Source organism: Alosa pseudoharengus, unplaced genomic scaffold (genome assembly GCF_046254945.1).
Source record: "Alosa pseudoharengus isolate Yale_2024_CS ecotype anadromous, Long Island Sound unplaced genomic scaffold, YU_APseudo_1.1 YU_APseudo_1.1_scf_16, whole genome shotgun sequence".
NCBI classification, from domain to species: Eukaryota; Metazoa; Chordata; class Actinopteri; order Clupeiformes; family Clupeidae; genus Alosa; species Alosa pseudoharengus.
This window is the reverse complement of record NW_027468630.1, coordinates 29,786,243-29,811,969: the sequence shown is the minus strand read 5'-3', so window position 1 is coordinate 29,811,969 and position 25,727 is coordinate 29,786,243. Positions and strand designations below refer to the sequence as shown.

Genomic DNA, 25,727 nt, shown 5'->3' with positions numbered 1-25,727 from the left:
CACTTGAGGCTTTTTGTACATGTATTTATTTTTATGATAATTTGACTTTTTTTTAATCCTAAATAGCCAATGATACTAGACAAGTCATACCGAGGGACACGCCATTTTTACAGCTTTTGCAATATTCCTAATATGAAACGTGCTTAAAATCCTTTAAAAAAAATATGTATTCTTAAAAAGTAAATAATTTATTTTTACCATTATTATATTTCCTAAAATATAAAATAATTATGAAAAAAATATTGTTAATTCAGCTTAGCAAGACACTTTTGTTTGAGGGACATAAAATGGCACGTTTTCGTAGAATGACCCAAAAGGTGGCATCTGGTGATGGTAGGCCTAAGTCAACAGTCTCTGAACTGGTTTAACGTGTTCAGCGCTGAGTAGAGCTACTCTTCCTGTAGGATATGGAACAGGGGATGTGCTCAAACATGGTTATCAAGAACGCAAACAGTTTCTTAAAGGATTAGATTATAACTAAGGAACATGGAAACATCCCAACTGAACATGAAGAGGAATATCGGAGAAAGGTCCTCTATTGCAGATTTAGTAGAGAAACGCACACTTAAACTGATCACATGATAGGACTATGTATGTTACAAGGCTGGGCATGTTTTGTAGCCTGTGTGCTCGACGAGATTTACCTGGTGCCCTGAGACTTCTATCCTACTATGTTCTCGTTATCGACTGTGGTTGGCTGACGCTGTTGTGATTAGAAGAGGGGGTGGGTCTCCAAAACCACAGCTGAGGGCAGTGTAGCCTGCTTCTGCTGCTGCTGTTAGAGTAGGCTAAGCAGTCACATATTTTAGGTGGAAAATCTATACAGAACACAAGTAAATCATACAAATTACCGTTCCGAATTATAGTAATACACAGACATTCCTGTCTGAGAATATTGGACGAGTTTTGCGTTTCAAAGCTGTGGATAGTTTCGCACACGTTCAGATGGCTGAAGCAGCTGATATGACCGGGGACAGTTCCACTCGTGTGGCTCATAGTTCCGTGGACTCCTCCACTACAATCATGGTACCCACAACTCTGGAAGATGTAGCCGAAGAGGAGGACGTATTCTTGCCCGACAGCGGAGCAGAAAGTGCAACTTTCAGGACACGAGAATGCCCTGGAAATGACTCAAAGACTCCCCAGACACCGCGGGAAGCCACTGCGTTAACACTGGATAGTCAGATGGAGAACGAGTTTCTTCATCTCACAATCCGGAAGCAGGTGTCATACAGGTAAGACCTGCGTGTGTGAATTTTCGAAACTAACAACTTCCTTCTATGTAACGTGCACCGGTTGAGGCGCATAACTGAGTGCAACCACTGATGTCATTTCCAAGGAAACACTTTGACACTAAGTTTTGTGGTGAATAAAACCTAGTCATCTGAATAACCTTTTACACGTAGCATAGGTTAACAAACAGCAAGGATATATATAGCCTATTAGTGTTATAGCGTTTTTCAGGTAGTTGGTTTATCAATCTGACCATATGTACATTTCCCCCTAGAGACTAGATCTGTGATCTTTTATAGGCCCTACTTACCATACGGTTCGTCAGTTAGTGCACTATTGTTTGTCATGAAAAGAAAAATAACTAGCCTATCTTTTATTTTCTTTGATAACAGTAGAAATCGTTCGGTGCATGGTCCAACATGTTTCATCCATGGCCAAGACTCATAATCTGAAGCCAATGTAATTTCAAACGAATAGGTCTACCAGGCCAAATAGCAGATGCATTTGATGTTAGGCTCGCCTAGCCTAGGCTAGGTAAACGTTATTTTCCCACTCGTTTTGGTAGGTTTTTGTTGTCCATAATGTGTTTTGGCCTTGTGGGCTACAGGTTAATCTTCTGGCCCCATTTTGTTATATTTCTGTCTGGCTCAAGGGCCTATATAGCCTACTCACGTGGCTGATTTTAATCGTTGAAATATTTTACTGTGAGGGTTGAGCGCACTCAATCACACATGGTCTAGCCTACTTACACTCACACAATTGAAATCTCACTGTACTCCATCCTCAATGTCCTTTTGTTGGTTGGTTTGAGAAAATTCTCTAATCAAACCTCATAAACACCAAAAGATTGAAGTTAGCCCACTACTCCTCATGTAAGCCAACAATCAAGTGCGCAATCAGATTCTACCAATTTGGGGACGTTTTCCTCAATTTCGTTTTAGTCCAGAGAGGATGACAACAGCTTCAATTTCCCAGTTGCCCCCTCACAATCCCTATCAGATTATGTAAAACTGAGCAAATGTCCCCCATCCCTGAGCATCAGTTTGATGTGAATGACGTTGGGTGGGAAGGGGGAGGGGGGTTGGGGTCTGATGCTGGCAGGGGATGTGGCAGCAGCAAGCTGCTCTTATGTAATGGGATGAAAAGCATGACAGGCTGAACAGAGATCAAGGTCCTGTCTGAATTGTAAAGAAGAGAACGTTTAAGTAGGCCTGGGTGGGGGATGGAGTGGGGATGGCTTTGGCCTAATCTACATGAAACTAGGAATGTACAAATATTAGCTGTAGCCTATGTCAGTTTCTTGTTTCTTCTGCAAAAAATGTTGTGGCACATACAGTTTCCTGCATTCTTTATCGTCGTTATCTGAAACTATCTTATCAAAATATTGTGCCATTTATCTTGAAATGCTTGTCACTCTACCGCTAATGTGAATACAGTATACAGCAATGTTAAGTTGCAGGGGCAACCGTCATGCAGATGTGGCTATGTGATTTATGTTGAGTATTTTCCTAACCTCATTTTGTAGTTTGTTTGGCGAGTGAGGGAGACTCAGGAAGCTTTGGCAACAGAAGGCAGAGGGGGATATAACAGGTCCTAGAGAGCCCCCTCTCTCTTTTTGTGTGCACCTAGAGTCTGTGACTCATGGCGTGGGAGCAGAGAGGCAGAAAGTGCAGTTGGTAACGGACACAATCAATAAAATTAGATGGGATCACTTGATCATTGACCAAAAATGTCATGATTTATTTTCCTGTGCCACAAGATTGAGAGATACAGCCATTGAGAGTGTAGGAAGGTTAATGTGAAATTTACATCTAAGCAGTTTTGGGAATTAATGGGGCAGGGTATCACTGTTTATTTCCCTTCTTCAAAAGCCTTGGATGTAATGATGTTTAACTTATTAACTGAAGTGAAAATACAGCTGCATAATGGAACCAATGAGTCTATGTGTGTGCAATGTGTGCAAAGCATTAGCTGTGAACATGTTATATTTTTCAGAAAGCGAGAGAATGAGAAAGCTTTCCTCATTGACCAAGAGCTTTTTTCACCTCAAACTCAGGCTTGAATTTTACAGGATCGGCTTATTGCCCAGTTTGTATTTTACTTTTCCAAAGTGCTGCAGGAACTACTGGGCCTACAATCTGACAAAAGACTAATAATTTGTCTATTCAGTTGTGACATAATTGCAAAGCACAACAAAATTTGTGGCAACAGCTGTTAAGAATTTTGAGCTAATGTTACTTTCAGAGACAATTACCTTCAAGGTAGCTGCAGATTTTTGTGCGAACTTTTGTGTGGCCAGTACAGCAGATGAGGGGTTATTCCAAACAACCTCTGATTAAATTCTTATTTGATTACTGGATATTACACTCTTGCATTGTGGGTACATTTCTAGACCATGTGTTTCCAACTTTTGCTCTATCTGGGCCTATCTGCTCATAACTAATAAATGTCAATCATCACCACAGGTGCCACCCAGCATTGCAGGGTCACACAGTACTTAGCACAATGTACAGTGTACTCACCCCTTAAAATAGCCATGAAGGGGGTCCTTCAGGGGTGGTTCATCTTGAAGTCTTTAATCTCAAAATGACCTTCCATTAACATTGATGTTCAATCTGAATACCTAGCTTCAGTGCATGCCTCCACTTGGGCAGATTCCTGTAGGCCCTAGATGGGTGAAACCATACATGAAGGGCCCATCATCAGCCCATCTGGGCTAACCCATGTAGGGCCACCATGGAAACCGAGGACTAAATTTGCTGGGGCCCCACTTGTCAGCTTACAACCAACCAACACGGGCCCCAGATGGGTGTGTTACCTGGGGTGGTAGCGCACCATGATGTGCATATTGCGCAGTAGATATATTTTGGTATTGGTATTACAAGCTTGTATGACATATTCATTGATTTTCTACAATGTCCTAGATCGTTCTTAATATCTTCATGGGCATTTGTTGCGAAGACCTCAAATATTGGCAGAACATTAATAAAGTGTTTTATTTGCAGACAAAATACTGCTTGAAGCCATGTGGGTATATAAAATGAGTTTACAAGAACCTCAATATCACAAGTTTTGCACTTTGTTTCAAATCTAGGGCCTTATATAAAACCATTGGGTGTGCAGTACAAACTTTTAATGCTCCGCTCATAGTGAGCACATGTTTGTCCTACAAAGTTTGGACAGGCTAGAAATAATAGTTTTTAAGATTTTAATGCTCCAACAATCAATGGTGAGAAAATGTATGAAAACATTGGAATTCAAGACAGTTATTTACAGGTCTTAGTTTTGGGACCTAAACATTACATAGACAAACTTTGAGGAAAATCTGATATGGTGAGGCAACCATTTTCCTGGATTTGTCACTGAATGACCCCTAGTCTATATGTTTTACATTATGATAATCATCCATTAAAAGTACACATGGACCAGTCATGAATGATTTATGATACCCTGCTTTATTTTGGTCAGAGAAAAGACCAACAACTCAAATGATATTAATCTAATGTTAAAACACAATTTCAGCAGCCATCATGATTTCTTAATGAAGTTTAGATAGTTGTCATTTACGTCTTTGCACTGCTAAGTATACTTTTTCAAAGTGGTTTATTCAATAAATTGGGTTTTCCTGGTAGCTCTACATACAATAAATTCTTTGGCAATAATGTAGGTGATCGAGGTTGAATTCCAGTGAATTGAGTATAATAGGCCTGTGTTTTTACATTTAGATCAGAAGCTGGATCAGCAGTCAATTGTTATAGATGACCTATTGGGGATGACACCCCCAGTCTAAGTTAAAAGACCCCAGTGTTTTTTTCTACAATGAGGTCTTGTTTGCCTGATGACCTCTTGAATGATTAACCCACGTTTCTGCTAACCTTGGTCACTTTCAAACTTTTAGACCATGTTGTAACTTGTAATGTTTCCCCTATTCATAAAGCAATGTACTTCGGGTGGTGCATAGCGGCCATTTGCAGAGGTCTTTGTATATGTGACATAGGTGATGTGTGTTGTCATATGTACATGAGCATTTATATCAGATTAATCAAAATCCGGCTGACCTAAATGGCTTCTTGCTGGACTGACAGACGGTTTGCCTCAGCAACTTAAGCAAATACTCTGAGCTGTACAGCTCTTGTTTGCAATAAATCTGTGAAGCTATTTAGTAAAATCAATATAATGGTGAAACAAAGTATTTGTTCTTCATTTGATGTTACATCTGAAGACAGGCATGCCCAGAACCATAATTTAAAACAACCATGCAAAGTACCCCTTTTACTCTGTATCCTTCAGAGTGATTGTGCAATTTAAATAGGTTGGCCTTAAATTTAATTTAATTTGTTTTGATTAATAACCTGCAGAGGATGTTTGTCTGATAAGGCTGGCACAATACATTACTACTTCTAGTGTCCTGATTGTGATTGTTACTAAGGTTTGATTGGGTTTGCTTTCTCAGACTCAGTCAGTAGAATATACTCATCAGTCTCATAAAGCCAGAGGCTATCTTGGGTTATGCTTTGAACAAGATTAACTGAGAGTGTAATCCGGAGTGGGATTAGTATTACAAGTACATCTTGGTAGTTGCTTGGATCTGCTGTGTCTGTTTTTTAGAGCAACCTCTTGATAGGAAATACTTTTGAACCATTACAATTTTGATCAGTGTTATAGTGTAATAATGACTATTAAAAGCATATCATTTCAAAACACAATGGAACCAACCACCACGTCAGAGCTGGGACTACATTTAAATGATTCACACAAATTGTGTTATTCATGCCAGATTTGTGGCCTCTTTGTTCCTCTGCACTAAATCCCTGGTGAAATTGGCTGTTCTATAGTTCTGCTTCTGTTGAGGTGGTTGCAAGCTCATGTGACCTCATTGAGGATTGTGACATTTTTGTTAACTTCCTTATCAAAACAGAATTTGGCATGCATTTGAAAATGTACAGTAAATGAAAAAGCAAACAAGCTCACTCTAAAATTCACACCTTGCAGTCACATTGCTTACTAATATTCTCAACCATCTTCTGGCTCTCCATTTGGTGTTGGAGAGAGGGTGTATGAGAACACGGGTGCTGGTACTCTGTGCACTATTCTTTAATTTTTAAGTAGGCTTGTAGTGGAAAAGCTCTTGCTTTTATCCCGGTTCCCTTAAACAAGAGTGCCTTACCCTGGCTACCTGTGAATTGAATGGGGAGATGTCAGCTGAGGCATGCTGTTACTTTCAGACGCAGACCACATCCATCCATGAACACAAATTATGAAGTACCAGCTGTGCTTTTTCAAAGCCACTGCATGGCTCATTGAAGTAGCCTAATGACATTAAAGCTACCAGACTCTCATGAATTATGAATAATGTTCTTTGTGCCTCACAACTGAGTGTCACGTACCATATGAAGATGAAGGAGAAATGTGCTCGGATTTGAAGAAGGCCCTGTGCAGTCTGTTTTATCTAATTTGGATTTAAGCCATATATTGTTGACAGGAGTTTCCTTACACATAAGCTGTGTTTGAATTGTTCACTACTGTATATTCACCTTATTCCGCCACGCCCATTTTAGACATATATTTTAACTTGCATAAAACACTGTCCTGCGGTTTATACACAATGCGGCTAATAAACAGGAAATTACTGCATTGCAGAAATACTAAATAAACATTCCTAACTTTAGGATGACCCATAACATATGATGCCAGTCATCTTGATATAACTCAGCTGTCTCAATGTATCACAATTGATCTACTGCTCAATGGGAATTTTGGGGACCCCCCCCCCCCCCCTTATTTACGCACGAAATAAGGCGAATAGTGTTTGCTATATAGGGGGCTACCTAGGGGACAAGTGGGCCTGGCGATTATTCATTTTGGACACTCGGGATGTTGGATGTTACTGCTGCCACATATTCATGCGCCGGATTTTCATCAGTTATCTGTCGCATAAACAAATGCAAACTCAAGTTTGCACACACATGTGAGGCCATTGAGGCTGTTAAAATAGCGAAAGTTAAAGGAAAATTCCGGTATTTAGCACTTTGAGTCCCTTTTCTGGTTTGTTTTGGATGAACTAGAGTGGTGGACACCGAAATTTTGACGATTGGTCCTGTCTCGACCTTTCTGACTCGTTTTGAATCGCCTTTGACTACTCAGAGTGGCTGCCAACAGGCATACTGTATGTCCTAAAACAACCCTTAACGTTCGTTTTCAAAACTGTGCAACTCACCGAGTGGTTAGTGGTGTTCATTGATGTTCCAAAACAAGTAGCGTAGCGAAATACAGTTTCTGTCGTGTTTTATTTGCCATTTTGTAAAATCCCATTGATTTCTTTTGGAAGACTCATTGCACGTTGATATTACTGCGCCACCGTCTATGCTTCAGGTTTAAATATTGAGCGGAAGTTTATACGCGTTTGTGAGGTGTCTGAATAAATATTCCACAAGCAAATAAGACGGCTGGAAATCATACATTGCGCCGATATATTTGCTTTTAATAATCAACGAACACCACTAACCACTCGGTGAGTTGCACAGTTTTGAAAACGAACGTTAAGGGTTGTTTTAGGACATGTTTGAGTATCCTACAGTATGCCTGTTGGCAGCCACTCTGAGTAGTCAAAGGCGATTCAAAACGAGTCACAAAATTTCGGTGTCCACCACTCTAGGTCATCCAAAACAAACCAGAAAAGGGACTTAAAGTGCTAAATACCGGAATTTTCCTTTAATTCAGACACGCACACACACACACACACACACACACACACACATAAAAACATACACACATGCAGGCAGTCACACACACACACACACACACACACACACACACACACACTTTCTGTCCCAGTCAGTCAAGTACAGCACAAGTGTATATTGTCACATCAGAATAGTCACCACACTTTCCAGCCGAAACCGACAAGGGCATTGGTGTGTGTAAACAACATCTCTTTATTTTGCCTTTTGTTTTTTGAGGTTCTCTAAAATATAAACATGAAAAGAAAATATCAATGCCCAGAGCAGAACTGTATCCAAACATGGAAGAACAATGCATTTCTGTAAAGTACCATTACCCCCACATACACACTCCCAAGCGAATACACTCAGAAGCACACATATACACAAAAACAAACACACACTATGCAAACACTCCATTACATACACAAAAGTTGCAAGAATAAGGGCTGGAGTAGGAGACAAGCGTGATTTATTTTTGCGGAGAGAATGTGCAGGACTGAGTGGCGATCATGGTTGTAACATCAATTACACCAATAAGGGTGACCTCTGCCATTCCCAAATCACAATGAGTGCAGCCTATGTTAAAAGAGCCCTCTCACCAACCTGAGCTTATTAATGGTCAGTAGTGGGAACCGGATAACTCCCAAATCTTCTCTAGCCTCGTCTTGCCTTTTAACAGTTTCTTATATTAAAATGAGATCAATTATCAATAATGACAAGCTAAACCTGCCACACTCTCTATCTTATCTATCCCTCTCTCGTTTGCTCTCAAGGGAAGGTTTGTTCCCAATTAAATGGAGTAACGTTAAAGTAAATTTAGATCGGCTGCATGGTGGAGTTTGAGAGGACCCAAAATGTCATCCCAAAATCATCCTTGCATGTAACATGTTGTTGGTGCATTTTGAGATGTAAACATTATCGGGGAAAAGTGAAAAGCAGTTTACTTTGCAGTAAAGCTACTCCTATTTATTGGCTACATTTGGTGCCCCCTCTGTCCCTTGCTGCCCTACGCACAGTGCGTGATGCATGTGGTGGTAGTGGCGGCACTGATCATTCCCTTTACGAGCAAGAAGTGCAAAAAAACAGCGTGTTGATATTTTGATGACGCGTGCAGTAATCAACCCTGCTGGAGGTAGATGCATGAATGAGTTTTTCTAAATCATGTTTTGACATCAGCCCTCTAAGTTTGGCAATATTTTTGAGGTGGTAAAAAGCTGATTTAGTTATCACTTTCATGTGGCTGTTGAAATTTAGATCCTAGGGTTAATTAATACACCAAGATTTTTAACAGTATCCTTTGCCTTCAACCCTTTTGTGTCAAGGAGAGTAGCAACCCTAAATCTTTCCTCCTTTTTACCAAATAGAATTACTTCAGTTTTTTCTTTGTTCAGCTGAAGAATATTTTGAGACATCCAGGTGTTGATTTGTTCTATACACTGACACATAGATTCAAGGGGACCATAGTGGTTTGGTGACAAGAGTTAAATTTGTGCGTCATCTGCATAGCTATGATATGAAATAAAATAATTTTGGATGATTTGTTCAAGTGGGAACATATAGAAGTTGAATAATAGTGGCCCCAAGATCGACCCCTGGGGAACACCACAGGTCAAGGACGTTGGTGTTGAGGTACAGTGTCCGATGGCAGCAAAGAAGCTCCTTTCTTGTAGATATTTTAGCCAGCTGTAGGGATGTAACGATTAACGGTATAATGGTAAATCGCGATAAAAATGTTGACGATAACAATTACCGTTTTCATTTTAAATATCATAATTATCACAGTTTATTACCATGGTGTGGAAACCATGTGTTTAATCCTTCCCAGCTTCATCCGAGCCTGCTTTTGATATACAGTAGGCCTGGTACAATGAAACAAAACTGGTACCCTACTGATTCTGTTGTCTAATTGATGGATTTAACTCGGATTAGGCTACACCTGATTTTAAAAAGCGGAACATTTTCACTGCAAAACGTACACTGTATCATGTAGCCACTCAGCGTCTTTTTATGGTCAAATCCACATTAAATCCATTCAACTCGCGTTATCAGGAAAATACAGTAATACAGTACAGCTTTATTTCAAACACTTACTTTGGTCTCACTCTTTGGATCGAAATAACAAAAATAGCAAACTACAAGTCATAGTCGGGTAAGTTAAGCTATACTGTAAGCACATAGCCAATTAAACATGACCAAGGAAAAAGTGAACAGGACACTTTTTTTTTTTTTTTAAGTATATTTTTGGGGGCTTTTTATGCCTTTAATGTGATATATGTAGAGACAGGACAGTAGAGAATGACAGGAAGTGAGTGGGAGAGAGAGTCGGGGTGGGATCCAGAAAGGACCACGGGGCGGGAATCGAACCAGTTCCGTCGGCGTACGGTGCAGGCGGGAATCGAACCGAGTCGCCGGCGTACGGTGCAGGTGCCCCAGCCAGTTGCTATCCAAAATAGCTGTGGATTACATGTGCCTTTCACTTTAAACCAGGTTTTTCTTGGTCAGTGGTGTTAACATTTTTATTGGCTTTAAAATAGCGATTTGTGATCATGCGTCTGACCACACCTATTTTCTTTATTGACACGTCCATGGGTGCACAATGTTTATTTGACAATTTGTCAACTTGTGTGCTTGATGGATTAATGATCACTGCGTCGGGTATAATCTAGGAACAAGACTTGTGTTGCGCCTAGCATCACAATGCGCCGGGTGTAAGATAAGGCCCTTATATTTAACCACGGCAGTCAATTAAGGGGTTTGATGGGGCAGTTGCAGTATGGGATGAGGGAGGTGTTTTATTTTATTTTCATAGTGGGTGGCAACACCATGCGGTGGTCTTATTATATACCTACAGTATATGCCTATTATGCAGTACGTCTAGCTTGTGTCTATTTCGTACAATAACTTAATGTAATGCAGCTTTTGGATCCTTATGCACCATGTATATAATTTTGTGGCAATGTTGGCAAATCCCAAAGGAGGCAGTTGCATTCAAATTTTAACCCATTTCCGAGGAAAGCACACAATACTTTATATCTCTTGTTCCTTGCGCCTTTTCTAAGCTGCTGAGTGCTTTGTCACCATTTTGTATTGAGACATCTTGCATCAGAACAAAGAACAGCATGTTTCTATTCAAGGCCATGCCTATTTTTCTGGAAGCCTTTGGAAACATTGGTGCCAGATGGAGAGTCATTAAAAATCATTGGTGAGTGGCAGAATGCTGAGTGTCCATTGCTGGTCCACAATTTAGATCTTAAATTTTAATGGATAAAAGGAGTTTGACTTGATGATTTACAACAAAACACAATAAAAAAGTGGGGAAACCGAACAAGCACTGGAGGTGCAAAGCCTTTTTTGTTCCTAATTATTGCACCTTTATTGCGGCACAGCTGTCCCTTTTAGACAGGCTGAGGTCATCAGTGTAAATAGGTCAAGGCAAAAAGGTGGAATCTGGGTAGGATGTTTTGATAAGTATAAGTATATAGTAAGTATATATACTCTTTTGATCCCGTGAGGGAAATTTGGTCTCTGCATTTATCCCAATCCGTGAATTACACAGTGAGGTGAAGCACACACTAATCCCGGCGCAGTGAGCTGCCTGCAACAACAGCGGCGCTCAGGGAACAGTGAGGGGTTAGGTGCCTTGCTCAAGGGCACTTCAGCCATGGCCTACTGGTCGGGGTTCGAACCGGCAACCCTCCGGTTACAAGTCCGAAGCGCTAACCAGTAGGCCACGACTGGGAGATTTAAACACTGGACATTGCGGTCAGAAGAAGTGACAGTGTTGTACTGTAAGTATCAACATGAAGTACCTTAATGATGCACAGCAACTTCACTTGTGTATGAAGGGTTGCATAAATGTTGACTGCAGCCAGCAAAAGCGCGCTTGGGTCTCCTGCCATTGTTGTTTTGAAAAAGAAAAAAAAAACACCTATAGATTTATCATGACACCGGTGCGACAGGTATTTTGCATTTGATGTTTAAGTTACGTGAATTTGTTTTTAGAATTCAAGAATATAAAGCTAAGCTACAACTTTGTTAGAATTCAAGAATATAAAGCTAAGCTACAACATTTCCTGAAGATTCACTCAACAAAATTCTTTCAAAAGCCAAAGCATGCTTGTGCTAATATCTTGTGATATGAAATTTTGTCCGTAGGTGGTGCTGCAAATAACATATTTCACCATTTCAAGACATGCCAATATCTTGTAAACAAACACGCAGGTTCACACACAAAAACACATACATGTACACATTGGTACACATTGGTACACACACACACACACACACACACACACATAAGCTCACACACATGAGCTCACACACAGAAACACACAGCTAGTGGTTGCACCGCTTTTTCGTTTTCTGCATTTTTGTCACCTTCTGTGAGAGGTGGGATGTTACTGCTGTGTTGGATAAATTAGTCTGTATTAATTAATGACAATTAAATGTAATATTCAATGGAGATATCCTTTGGTAAATAGTTTACATTGCCTTAAATGAGGTTCCCTGAATTCTTGCATATAGACTCACATACTTCTATAGGTAGCTTTTGCATAAATTCTTTAATAGTTTTATTTATTCATTCAAGGCACAAGGATAATTTAGGCACATACATGTTGTGCACAAAGTGAATTTATGCATGATGCATGATTCTATACATTTGTTTCAACTGAATGCATGTTTCTTACTGATACAAAAAGCATAAACAAGTCCATGTATTAACTGAAATCAGACTGTCACTTTACTACATGGTGACAAAATTGCCGTGTCTGGCTCTGTTTGTTTGCGTTGGTGTATTTGGATTCAAAGGGAAGCTAATGTACCCTGGAATGCTACAGCACAATAAGTGGATAAATGGTTATAGGCTCTCACATTGAAATGCATTTGTTCAGGCCTTTTGCTCATGTGATATTGTTTTCTGTAACCATGAGGATTGACATCACAGTACAATCATTAGAGTAAGTGCTGGTGCTTGATAATAGCCAGATATGAATTCTGTTTTATGATGTTTTGTTGTTTGGCCACATTCTCAGCTATTTTCCACACTTTTATTAAAATAAAAAAAATCTAGTTGGTATTGTTTTTATAAAGAGACTTACTTAGTGCTTTCTCATAAGATTATTTTTGACTTAGTTTAATAAGTGTTTGACTTATTTTTAAGACATCTTATCAAGACAAATTTGTGCAACACACTAACAGCCAAATTTGCTTGTTTTCTTCATATTATGTATTAATTGGGGGCCAAGCAGCGAAGCTGCGAAGGCACCCATTGTGTTTCTATCTTTTCCTACTATTATTATTATTATTACACATCTTTCCTCTGCCATTGAAGTCTATGGCAGCCCATAGAACCGTCTGGTGAAAAGTTGTGAAATTTGGCACTGTAATTAGGCAGAGTCCCATGATTAATTTCACCAAGTTTCAAGTCCGCACCACGAGCGCTCTAGCGCCACCAACAGGCCAAAGTTGGACATGCGTTCACGCATGTATCTTCTGACCCGTTGGCCCGATTTTAAAAATTGAGGTACCATTGGAATCCTTGGACCAGGCCGAGTTCAACGCACCCTATGGCGTCGTTTTCCGCCATGATGGATTTTCCGCCATATTGGATTTTAGTGAAAGTGAAACTAATTTTTCACAGGTCACAAATTTTGTCCGATCGACACCAAACTTGACATACATGATCTTCAGACCAAGCCTCACAAAAGTTGTGGTATTTTGTCTCCGGAACTATAACCGTTCATCCATAATATACAATTGAAATTTGCGGCGAAGCCGCCAAACAGGAAGTGAGCTCATATCTCAGCAACCCTTGCATGTATCAATGCCAAACTTGGTGGATAGACTCAGGACCCAATCAGAGGGAAGCTCAAAAAATTTGGTGACCTTTGACCTCTAAGGGGCGCTGTAATTAAGAAACATGCCTTTTGGCCTGTAGTTGCTGTTGTGTTTAGAATTAAATTGCACTAATGATGTCTGGTAATACTGTTGGAGTTCCTTAGTTCGACCCAAGCCAACTTGTGATGTCATCGTAATTGATTCGGCCGCCATATTGGATTTAATCAAAAACACGTACAAGTTTTCGCAGGTCACAAATTTCAGCGGATCCTGACCAAAATTGGCAGAGACCATCTTCAGACCATGCCTGATGAGTGCATTGATTTCTGGAACAATTGAAAGAAGTATTAGCCTGTACCAGCCAATTGAAATTTGCGGCGAAGCCGCCAAACAGGAAGTGATTTCATATCTCAGCAACGCTTTCATGTATCAAAACCAAACTTAGTACATGTACCTCCGACCCCATCGGGAGGACGCTCAAGAAATTTGGTGACATTTGACCTCTAGGGGGCTCCATAATTGACAAAAATGCATTTTGGCCAGTAGTTGCTGATGCGCATTATTTTGCAATGGAAGTCAATGGCCGCCCATAGAACCGTCTGGTAAAAAGTTATACAATTTTGCACACTAATTGGGGACAGTCCAATAATTCATTTCACCAAGTTTCATGACGGCACCTCAAGCGCTCTAGCGCCACCAACAGGCCAAAGTTGGATTTGTGTTCACGGACGTAACTTTTGACCTGTTGACCCGAATGGCAAAATGAGGTATCATTGGAATCCTTGGGCCAAGCCGAGTTCAACACAACCTATGACGTCAATTTTTGACCTCTCTGTTTAAATCACAGCAAGTGTGATCATATGTCAGTCAATCTTTTATTTTTGATGTGAAACTGATGACAGCAAGTTCCATCCAGTTCATTCTAATGTGTGCGTGCAAGGGTGGGACGGGGTGGGATGGGCAGGGGCGGTTGCGGCGGTGGACTGGCTGGGGGAGGGGGCGCCGACACTCAGCCCTGGTTCAGCCCCACAAAATCAGCTATGTTTTGATGTGAAACTTGACCTTGTAACTCAGCCAATCTTGGGTTGTATGGCATGGAACTTGCTGTGACTGCTTAAGCCTACATGTCTGATGCAACGGCATTGACTTACATGGCAAATCTGGCCTGCTGAACTGCCTGCTTGGCCCCCTCATTGCTGCTTGCAGCTATATTTTAATAAGGGTTTGACTTATTTTAAGTCTTTATCTTGATACAAGATTAATAAAAAAAATGCAGTGTGATCAGCCATCTCAGCTATGACCTGTCTTTATTTGCAGTAATCTTTAACTCCAGTCTTCTGGATCTTAAGGGTGTTGCATTTTAAGTAGTAATCATCACCCAGAGATGTTTACTCTCTTTACCCGTTGTGACCACAAATGAGTGGAGAGGAGTGCTCTCCCTGCTCTGTGGTAGGGGTAGCTTAATTTGTTCTTCTTTTGTGCTTTTCCAGTAGAACTCCAAGATCCAAGCTTTTGGGAGGACAGGAATAATAATTTCTTTAAATCACAGATCTCCTTGAAATAGAGGTACTGAGGACAGCAACAGCAAGCAATGGTTGCTATGGTAACAGGACAAGTATGAGGTTGTTGGCTGTGGGGATGAAGGCTTGAGAGGGTGTAGATAATGAGACAATAGTGTGTCTCTGTGTGTAAGGAGCTGTATGCTGTTTTGTCCCGTTGTTTCTCTCCAGAGACTGATCTCACTATTTGTCGTCTGTCATTTCAAGTAAAATGTATCCAATTAGCCCTTATTTTAACAGCAAACAAAAAGCTACTAGCCTATTGCTTTAGGAAACATACAGAGAGGTGATATTAGAAAGAACCCTCTTTGGGGGCCTGGTCTCATTTCAATGTGTTGAGTCTAAGATGTTCAAAATACATAGGCAATGACCTGGATCACACCATGGATATTTAAGCAAGGAATTATCCATGTGTAGATTCAGACTAGGCCAGTTATACCCAGCCTGTTGCAATTTTTGGACTGCAACCCTGGATTAGCCTGGTTAAAACCAGACTCATTAAGTAGGCCTATTGCCACCATCAAGCAATATGCTGTTTCACCTTGTTGTGGTACTTGACCTTAATAAAGCCCTCAGAAGTGCTTAGCTAGAAAAGTGCATACAAATTTAGAAACTGCATTCTTTTTAGGTAGGATATGCTCAGGTTAAGACTTGTTGACTCTGTGTTTGTGTTCATGTCAGCCATCATGACTGATTTTTGACAAACATTAAGTGGACGGGGTGGAGGCAAGAGACTGAACATGATGCCTCATTTCTTAAAGGAGCATGCCAACATTTTGGGAAATTGAGAAAGTTAGATAATATTATACATATCCAAGTCAACATGTAAATTGGAAAATGTTGGGATTGTTTTGACACTTTTGGGAGCTACAGTTCCAAGTTTGTATATGCTTAGAAAATCGCCTATTTAGCGTATATGTTGTAACTATACAAGTCACAACATGTAGATGGGACATTGAGCACTTTTGGGTGCTATAGGCTTGGATAGCGAGCGCTTTGTGTTTGAAAAGTGCTATATAAATACATTTTATTATTATTATTTATTATTATTATTATTATTATTATTATTATTATTATAGCATGGATATTGGATGCCCACCTCAATTAACTATGCTAAGCTATGCTAACAGTGGGTGCTTCTGACTGAGTTAATGCACGCACAGAGACGAGAAGGGTATGTATCATCTTATCTAGACGGTGAATAAGCTAGTTTTTCCAAAATGTTGACATGTGCCTTTTAAAGGGGACAGCTCATGAACCCATACATTGGGGAAAGTATTATACCTTTTTTTATTAAAGCTACAATGTGTAAGAATATCTACAGTACCCTCCAGAATTATTGGCATCTCCGCTAAAGTTGACTAAAAACAGGTATACAAATAATATAAAAATAACGTGTTTCTGTTAAAAATATGTATTTCTTTATGTGGTTTTCCTTTTTGTCAAAATAAATTTGCTTCCCTTCAAGGTGGGTTTTTCCTCTTTGTCTTTGACTTTACCAAAGGTGCCAATAATTCTGTACACTATCTATTGAGAATGTTGTAATGGTGAAGTTCACAGAACAATGCCACCGAAGTAAGCTCATTTGTCCACAGTGCCAGTATTCATTACCTCATTTCAGTCTGGTCAGGTAACTGGAGCTTAAAGGTCTCCAAAGAGTTTTTTTTACCTTAAAGTAACATTTCCAAAATCATTTTGATGCCACATAAACTCGTAATAGGGCGAACGGTACTTCCGCCACACTCTGAGCAGGTCTTATCGCTTGTTCAGCCACTGAAATGGAAAAGAGCTGCTATGCTACAGGAATTCTGAGATTTAAAGTCTATATTGTATTGGAGGTATGTTCATACTTTGTTGCGAAAGCTGCATATTTAGTTTGTTTATTATTGCGCTTCTCAACTGAAGGGGGCCCTGAGAGCAAATCTTCTTTGGTGCTGCTTTAACATTGGAGGTACCACCAGACTTGGATGGTGTGTCACCATTGATTTCACATACAATAATGGATTTGACATAGAATAGTGGAAATGGTAAATCAGGCTTCCTTTTCTCACAATGGAGTGGGAAAGCTTGGTATTATTGATGCCAGTACTGTCTAACCACCAATTGTAAAGCTTGGTGAAGGAGTAATAGACTTCAGAATTTTTTCATTGCTTGGATAAGGTCCTTGGGGTAATGCTCACACGTCCATTTCCGAATCAACAACAACCAAGGAGTGTGTGTTTTCATTTACATTCGCTGCACTTCTGAAACCATTTGGTAAGAGTTTAATGCACCGATATAAGTTTAATTTCACTGCTGGTAATGCCCCTGGAAGTCATGAAACGAGCCGGGTGTTAATGGGATCCTTTCCAGACAGACCAGAAATTTGTTAATAGTTTCGTCTGGGTTCACCCAGGCTAATTCTCCAAAGTTTATTCATTGTTTTTTTCACAGTGGGGGCTGGCCAACAGAGGGCACTAGGACACTGCCCTCCTTTTTCTGTTTCAAAATAATAATTTGAAATAAAGAATAACTGCTTATACCAAGCATGAATGTGTTCACAATTCCCAAAAACAAGTCATATATAAATGATAAGCCATAGAGGGTTTTTTGCTACCTGTTCATCTTCTTTCTTCTGGGCCGCTAAAAACACAGCCCCAGCAGTGCAGCAGCTTAGCCAATTGTGGCACAAAAACACACAAAGCAACAGAAAAAGGTGTCCTCAAATTTGATAGTTTTGGGGCTCCGAAAATCACACCAAAGCTAGTAGTGTTGCAGTACCCTATAGAAACCAGCAATGCATAGATAGATAGATAGATAGATAGATAGATAGATAGATAGATAGATAGATGGATAGATACTTTATTGATCTCCAGGGGAAACAGACATGGTTCTTGTTCTTTATCAGTTCTGATAGTGAATAATTCGATATGGCTCTTTTGCTATTTTGGTCTGCTGTGACATGGTTTATTGTTGTCTCTGTGAATAAATGAGTTATGAATTATGGTGATGGTAACATTACCTCGTTCATGTACATGTCGGAACATCACACATGTAACAAGGTAGCTGGTAGATAGCATGTCGATGTAGAATAGACCTATTACGAACAGAGTCATAGCACGCCTAGATATCCCTTATAATAATTAAGATAAGAGCTTAAAAGTATAGGCAGTAAAATTACCCCTTAAAATAGCCTATAGTGCCCATAAATGAATAATGAAGTAGGCTATGAATGAATTAAAGAATAAAATTGACTGCAAGTGGCAAAATTATGGGTTTTTGACAGCAATTCGCCAGTGCTCCACCCATAAACATAATGCAATGGTCCCCTGGCACCATGCATATATAGAATATGAATTTGGTTAAACTCGATCATCAGACTATCTGCCCAAACAGTTTTTCTGCCCAGGAGCCGCTACTGCCTGCACGGTACACAGAAAGAAATGGAATGTTTAGGTTCAAATACATGAGCTTACAACCTCCCATAGACCAATCATATTAATTCTGCTCACACAACCTGGCTTTGCCCACTTAGTGTCTTTGAACACTGCACACACACTCCTGTTTTTGCTGTGACATTCCGTTCACAAACTTGGGCCCAATGTGTCTTGGCTGCTGGGTCCATGGCTGGCTGTAGGCTGCTCCCCCAGGCACCAATGGTACCAATGGTCCAACCAGAAGCGCAAAAAATAAATGGAAAATAACTGATGGTCTGATAGAATTGATTAAAACATACACCAACTGCTAATTGGTGGAGAAACAAAAAAAGCCTTATCCTACCAGCATCTGGTCAACTCTATCTATCTATTTATTAATTCAAACTTTAAAACAATATTGTATAATGACACTTGGGAATGACTTGTTCTTAGAACAGTGCTGACACACCCTCCTGAGTTCATGTGGACCATCACATGATGCTACTTGGGCACTTTTGTGTGAAGGGTGCTGTGAGCTCTCAGCTCCTCATCCCGTCCACCCACAAGCTGCAATCATAACAGCCACTTGGTAACTGATGTCCTGGCAACCAGTTCTTTATCTCCTGTAGTTTTATTGCCTGTCGGATAACAGTGTGCCAGTAAGCAAGCCTCCTCCAACATCTCCCTAATGTTGCCAGTCTACATATGACTCACAACTTTCACATCCCATTTCAGGAGTTTCTTTCAGATGTGCCCCCTCAGAGGGCTTTTTTTTTTATAGCTTCACCTGTCTCTGTAACGTTAGGGTTAGTGTGCATCAGTAGGAGAATCAGGACACCCTGGCTCTTTTGATTCCAGACCAACTCTAGCAGGAAAAGCAAGAGCTGTGATTTCCCTGTTGTTTATGTGGGGGAGCTGCAGTACCCAGCAGTGTGGGCGGCATTCAGCTAAAGCACATTGTGGGAGGATTTAAGCGCTTTGCTCTCTGACAGAGTTGCATATAAGTAGAAGTGTGCGATCTGGCTTGCTATATCTGTTACTGGAGCCACTTTGGAAAGTGCACCACTACACCCCTCTAATGGCCTCTTAGTATAGGCAAGTCCAAGTACACTAAAATTGAAATGACCAAATTATTGATAATTATAGTGTGTTTTTGGTTTGTGTTCTTTGAATGCATAATAAATTAAATGTTACTATGTATTTTTCCAATGGCAAAAAAAACATCTGATACTGAAGTTGTTGTATTTATATATACATGTTTCTACATAATGTTTTTTACCCAAAAAGTAATGCTGTTGCTGCACATTCTCTATTGCATTTTGCATTTTACATTTTCTTTTGTCATGAACCTCTATGCTGAGATGAGCACAGTTTTCAAAAGAGTGTCCTGTATGGTGTTAGTCTGCTTCCTTTTTCCACCCACTGCTTCTGAGAACATGTAGAGCACTTTGCAGCCAATGTTGTATTTATACACTGCAAAACACCATAGGCAGTTCTTTGTATGATTTCTTATCACAGGCAGATTTTGCTTCAAATCCTTCCCCTGTCATCCGCACACATTTGAGCTGACCTGAGAATCTTGCAACTGTTAAAGAGGAACTTAATAGAAATAGACCTTGATATGGAACATATCATGTAAGAAAAGACAGTTGGAGGTTAAAAAAAATCTTGTGCTGTTAAAAAATATATATGCTGTTGTTTGGTGTGCTTAATGGACAACTCCATATACTTTAGTTTGAGATGAAGGATTTTGGTGTAGACGTGAAGTTGGTGCTTTTCAGCAGGCGTTTATACTTGATATTCATCAATGATATGTGTTTCTGTTATCTGAGTCATGCAGCTGATTTTAGATTTCTTTAGTGGCCATATTCTGAATGCTGCTGAACGCTGTAGGCAATGCAAGTAGTGTAGACAACTGTAAAATGCCTAGACTGGAAAATGCAGAGTTCACAAGGGAAACATGTATTCCAGAGAGTAGGAAAAAGCTGCATTCCTTTGAGTCCTTACATAGTTGTTTAGAGTTTCTGCCTCCAGTTTCTCTCAGAGCGGTAATGTCATATATTTACATTTGACCTTAAGGCTAAGGGGTTCTCTCGTGCTCAGTGGTGTAGTGATCATAAATCATGATCCTCAGTCAGTATTTCAGCTCTGCCAGTAAAAGATAAACATTGGCGAAGAGAAAGGGAAGAGGGGATCTCCTCCAGTGGTCTATAAATAGCTACAGAAGTGGGCCTGGGGCCACACAGGCCAGCTCATACTAATTTGCAACAACTTATTGAAGATCATGAAAAGTTATCCTCTCTTCCGTCTCTTATTCTCTCTCTTTCTCTCTTTACCTAGTGTTGACCTCCCTCTCTCTCGCACACACACACACACACTGTCTCTCATTCTCTCTCTTATTCGCTCTTTTTTCCTCACTCTTAGTTTCTTTACAGTCTCGTGTCATAAGCCATGAGGAAGTCATAAAACAGGAAGTGAGTAGGGGGGTGGGGGTTAGGTCCGAGAATGAAATGAGATCGCCCTGAAAGAGAACCCAGTCATATCACTGTTTGACAACTACTCAAGGCAGCTCCTGCCTCCAAAATAGAGGGAAAGGAAAATACTTAGAAACGAGTTTAAGAGACTAAAGTAGAGGCAACAAGTTAGACAGACTGGATAGAGATTGATAGACAGAAATATAAGACAGAGGTGGCATAAAGCAAGCGGGGAGGAGGGCTACACAGTGGTGGTGTGGTAAAGGCCACACTAAGGGCATCCAGCACGGATGACTACATCCCAGACAAGCCCGAGGCGAGGCTCAGTATAGCTGCGGACTGCTGATGTGGAGTCACCGGGGGAAGTGGGATGTGCCCCCAACCCCTCCTGCAAATACTCCTCAAAGGTATCGTAAACTCCGTTATCTCCATCAGCACGGGTGAGAGTTTGGTTGGAAGCGGCTGTCCTAGATCGGGTCATGGGCTGCTTAAACTATGCAGTTTTCTGACTTCTTTGACAGTTTTCTCTCTGCATGTTATGTCTGGATTGGTATGTTACTCTATGCTGAACAGAGGCATCTATGCAACTGTTAGTGATGGAAAGGGAAGTACCTGCTTTAGTTTGCAGCCTTTTCAAAAGGGAGATCATACTGGCATTTCTATTCAAACTTCCTCTTGATAGTGGAACTGTTTTCTTCCTCAAAGTCACCTAATCTTTTGCAATAGCTGGTCTGTCATACACTCTAATGGATATTCACAAAGCCTCCTGCTTTTGACATTCATTTTCAAATGTTACCTTTCAAAATGCCAATTAGAATGAATAATATAGCATTTGAATTCCTGTTTAAACTCAAAAAGAATTGCCATTGATATTAGTGAATGGATGGATGGATGGATGGATGATCAGTCTTTCTGTTCAGTGCCCAGATGATAGACTGAATGATAGACAGTTTGAATCAACTGAAATCTTAAGCAAATCAGACAGACTGACTGTCTGACCATCTTAACAATACACTCATCATTTTGTCCCTCTGATTCCCCTTCTTCAAAACACTTTAAGAAAAGGTTAAGGCAGAGGCGATATGATCAAGTGTCTTCAAGCTATATTTGCAGAATCAAAGAGAATGCATCCTATGTTGCCAGGGGGCCAAACCAACCGTCCTGTGATTTGATTGGAATTAGCTAAATTTGTATTCTTAATCCACACTTTCGGTTTAGCTGTTCATTTTGCAAATTGTGACTAATGCAATTAACCATAGCAGCCACTAGGTGGTGAACTAAGAATGTTGAAGACAGATGCGAAAAATGTAAAGGTCATCTTAGTAGGTTTCAATTTAATTTGTTATTATCTTGGCCATATCTTTACAGAAATGCAAGTATTATTCTGAGAGGCAAAATGAAAACATTGATGTCTGTAAATATAGACAAATTTGGAATGTTCTTCCTCTCCACTGAGATGAGTACATTGACTCTACAGCTTGTTGTCTGTTATTATTCGTCCTGTCATCTCTAAATCCTTTTTGGCTTTATCATGCAGCATGCATCACACATCACAGCCAAGCAAAGCACTCAAATATACTGTCATGTTTGATCATGTTAGGCTAAAGATGGCGGTAGGTTCAGTTGTGCTCCACCTGAATGGGGGATTGAAGTAGCCTAAGTGCCTTTGTGCTGATGGGGTTGGATGTTACTGTTACCGTCTTGCTCTGGATTACTTCACACGAAACTGTAACTGTAAATGCAATTCAGCTCATTAATCTGACTTTTTTTTAAACTCATTTCTCTCTTCCTCACTCTAACATACTTTCACAAAAAACACAGACACATGCATGCATACGTGCACACACACACACACACACACACACACATACAGACAGAGGAGTGAAGAGTCTATAAAGAGACATAGACACTTGCCCATGATAGTTTCACACACACACACACAAGCACGCAGGCACACACACACACACAAACCGAGGAGAGAAGAGAGAGAGACATAAAGAGACATAGACACTTGCCCATGATACAGTTTCTTTTCACACACAGACACACACACACACACACACACACACACACACACACACACACAAGCACACACACAAGCATGCATGCACACACACATTCACGCCTTGTTATATAATTACAATCCCCCTTGTAACATAAATGAAAGAGAAAGACTTCAGCAGGAAACTGGCAGAAGAATAGCAGGAAGCTGCTCATGGTTTGTGGTCAAACCGTAATTGTGTACAACTCTCTTGCTTATGACGTTACATCCTTCCTGTGTAGGAAGACACAAGTGAGTTAGATCAAGGTAAAGCTGAGGGGCCATACCATAGGGGCTTCTGCTTCTGCTCCTCTCTGACTGCAGGTGTGACAGTAATACTCCCCAATGTTAGATTTGATGACATGACGCCCTTGTCAGGCCTCCTTGCTAACAGGAAACTTTGAAATAATCCCTACAGAATGTGATGCCATCTATCAGAAAAACCTCACAAGTTGTGGTTGAAATGTGATTTTACATGAAAATGGTGTTAAGAACAAATGTGTCTCTGGATCTTTATCTTTTTTACGTTCAACAAAAATTGGAATTCATCAAACTTTTGTGTGTGCAACACAACCCCTGACTAGGCCAGGTCTCCTGTTTATAATGAAAGATGGTATACGCAACTTTCCAGCGACCCCCCCCCCCCCCCATCACTTAAATAGAAGGCATTCAGACCCCCCCCCCCCCCATCCCATGCATGATTTTACTTGAGGACAATACTTGTATGTGTTGGCAACTAGGTAACAGGGGCGCCTGCAGGAATCAATGCTATGGTACGCACACCCATCTACAGACCCCCCCCCCCCCCCCCATCTGCGTGTTGATGTCAGTTTCCCTGTTTCGTTCGTGCATTGGTTGCCTAAAAAGTAGCCTGCATAGTACAGCATCCACTGTTCTAGTTTACCGTTGTGTATGGCTTTAAACAGCATCTGCGCTTTAACATCAGTAAACTAAGCATTATTTAGTATAATCCAGCTCTAATGCCAACGTTTTGACAAGCACGAGAAAGTTGAGTTGCCTGATGGTACGCACAGTGTGTACGGCCATGCAGGCGCGCCTGACTAGTTTACATGCTAGTCATGTTAGTTTCTCTTCTTTTCATAAAGCATGTGATGCTGTGTCATAATCTCGTCTTTGTTTTCAATGAGAAATTATACTATATCACATACTAATTCTTAAATTGGAGGATATTGAAATAAACCTTCCTGCAAGCTCAAATTAAGGTAGCTGTCTTGGTTTGCGGTTTTACCTGACTCCTCAAATTTATACCGAATGTTGTGAACAGAGTCCTGTGTATGTCATCATAATGCTCTCAACCACTGTTTATCTGTCCAACCTGTTTGTATCTACTAGCATATCAGTGATTACATTTTTTTAGCCATAACGGTTATAGTATTTCAATTAAGAGACCTGCACCATTAGACATAAGACATTGCCAAGCCCCATTAGGATGATGATCCATTTTTTGTCTAAATCAATTTTTATGTGGTCACAACCACCCCAACCCCCCCCCCCCCCCGAAATGGGCAGTTTGCATTTTCCAAGCATGCTGGTGGGAGGATGTGACTGTGGAATTGGCTCCATTAGCTGCTAATGTAATTTGGTGTCTTGCTAATGACTGTTTTACTACGAAGCTGTCTCTCAGCAACACACAAGCTATCCACTCCCTACATTACATGCACAGATGTGTGTGCATGGGTAATTTGTTTATTTTTGTGGAATATATGACTTGACAACCTGAGGCACAAATTGTGGCCTGGTTGTAATCACGGCATGCAATGCATTTAAATCAGGCATCCAAATATTCGTAATTCTTTCAAAAAAGGGTATGTGAACAAAATGCAATTGCCTTATTGGTTCATGTCATTGTCAAACATAGCTCATTATGTGATGCAGTCAGAAGCTGAATAGTTTTAGCAGGATTGTTGGCATCAGGGATAATGCTTTGTAATGTTATGCTGTTTTTTGCCTGCGCCTCATCTAATATTTTGTCATTGTATACGTGACAACTTGTTGGCCGTTATCATTTACATAGAAGATATCGTATAGACATGTATTCGTATTTTGTACCATCACCTAAAACAGAGAAATTACATTATTTGCTTTCCTGTTGGTGTGTGAAGCTCTATAAGCTCTGCTGATGTTTGCTGCAAACATAGAGCTTGATAGATGGTTTGTGTTATAGTTCTAGGCACTAAAGCTGGACAGAATTCCACCCCTACAAGCTTTCAAAGTAATCCATAAAAATGTTCATAAATGCCTTATTCACATGTACACACACACACCGTCATTTCCCAACTATTAGCCGCGGTTTATACATTGATTTTGCTAAATGTCTTTAGCTATGAGGTTAATACACGGGGGCAGTTAATATTGCTTTGTTATATACTGTTTTGTAATACGGTTTTGTTTTTTTAACTTTTTTTAACCGCTGTCCTGCGGTTTATACACAATGCGGCTAATAC

At 40.3% G+C, this 25,727-nt stretch overlaps 1 protein-coding gene across 2 annotated transcripts in view; it reads left to right on the top strand.

Moving 5' to 3' along the window:
* Positions 1-523: 523 nt before the first annotated feature.
* dgkza (diacylglycerol kinase, zeta a) overlaps positions 524-25,727 on the top strand; it is a 129,698-nt gene continuing 104,494 nt past the window's right edge. Inside the window, exon 1 of one of the 2 annotated variants that reach the window (XM_076287645.1) lies at positions 524-1,235. In XM_076287645.1, coding sequence (XP_076143760.1) covers positions 946-1,235 — 290 coding nt within the window. In that variant the 5' untranslated portion in view covers positions 524-945. The remainder of the gene's footprint in view (positions 1,236-25,727) is intronic. The other variant, XM_076287646.1, reaches the window with a different exon arrangement.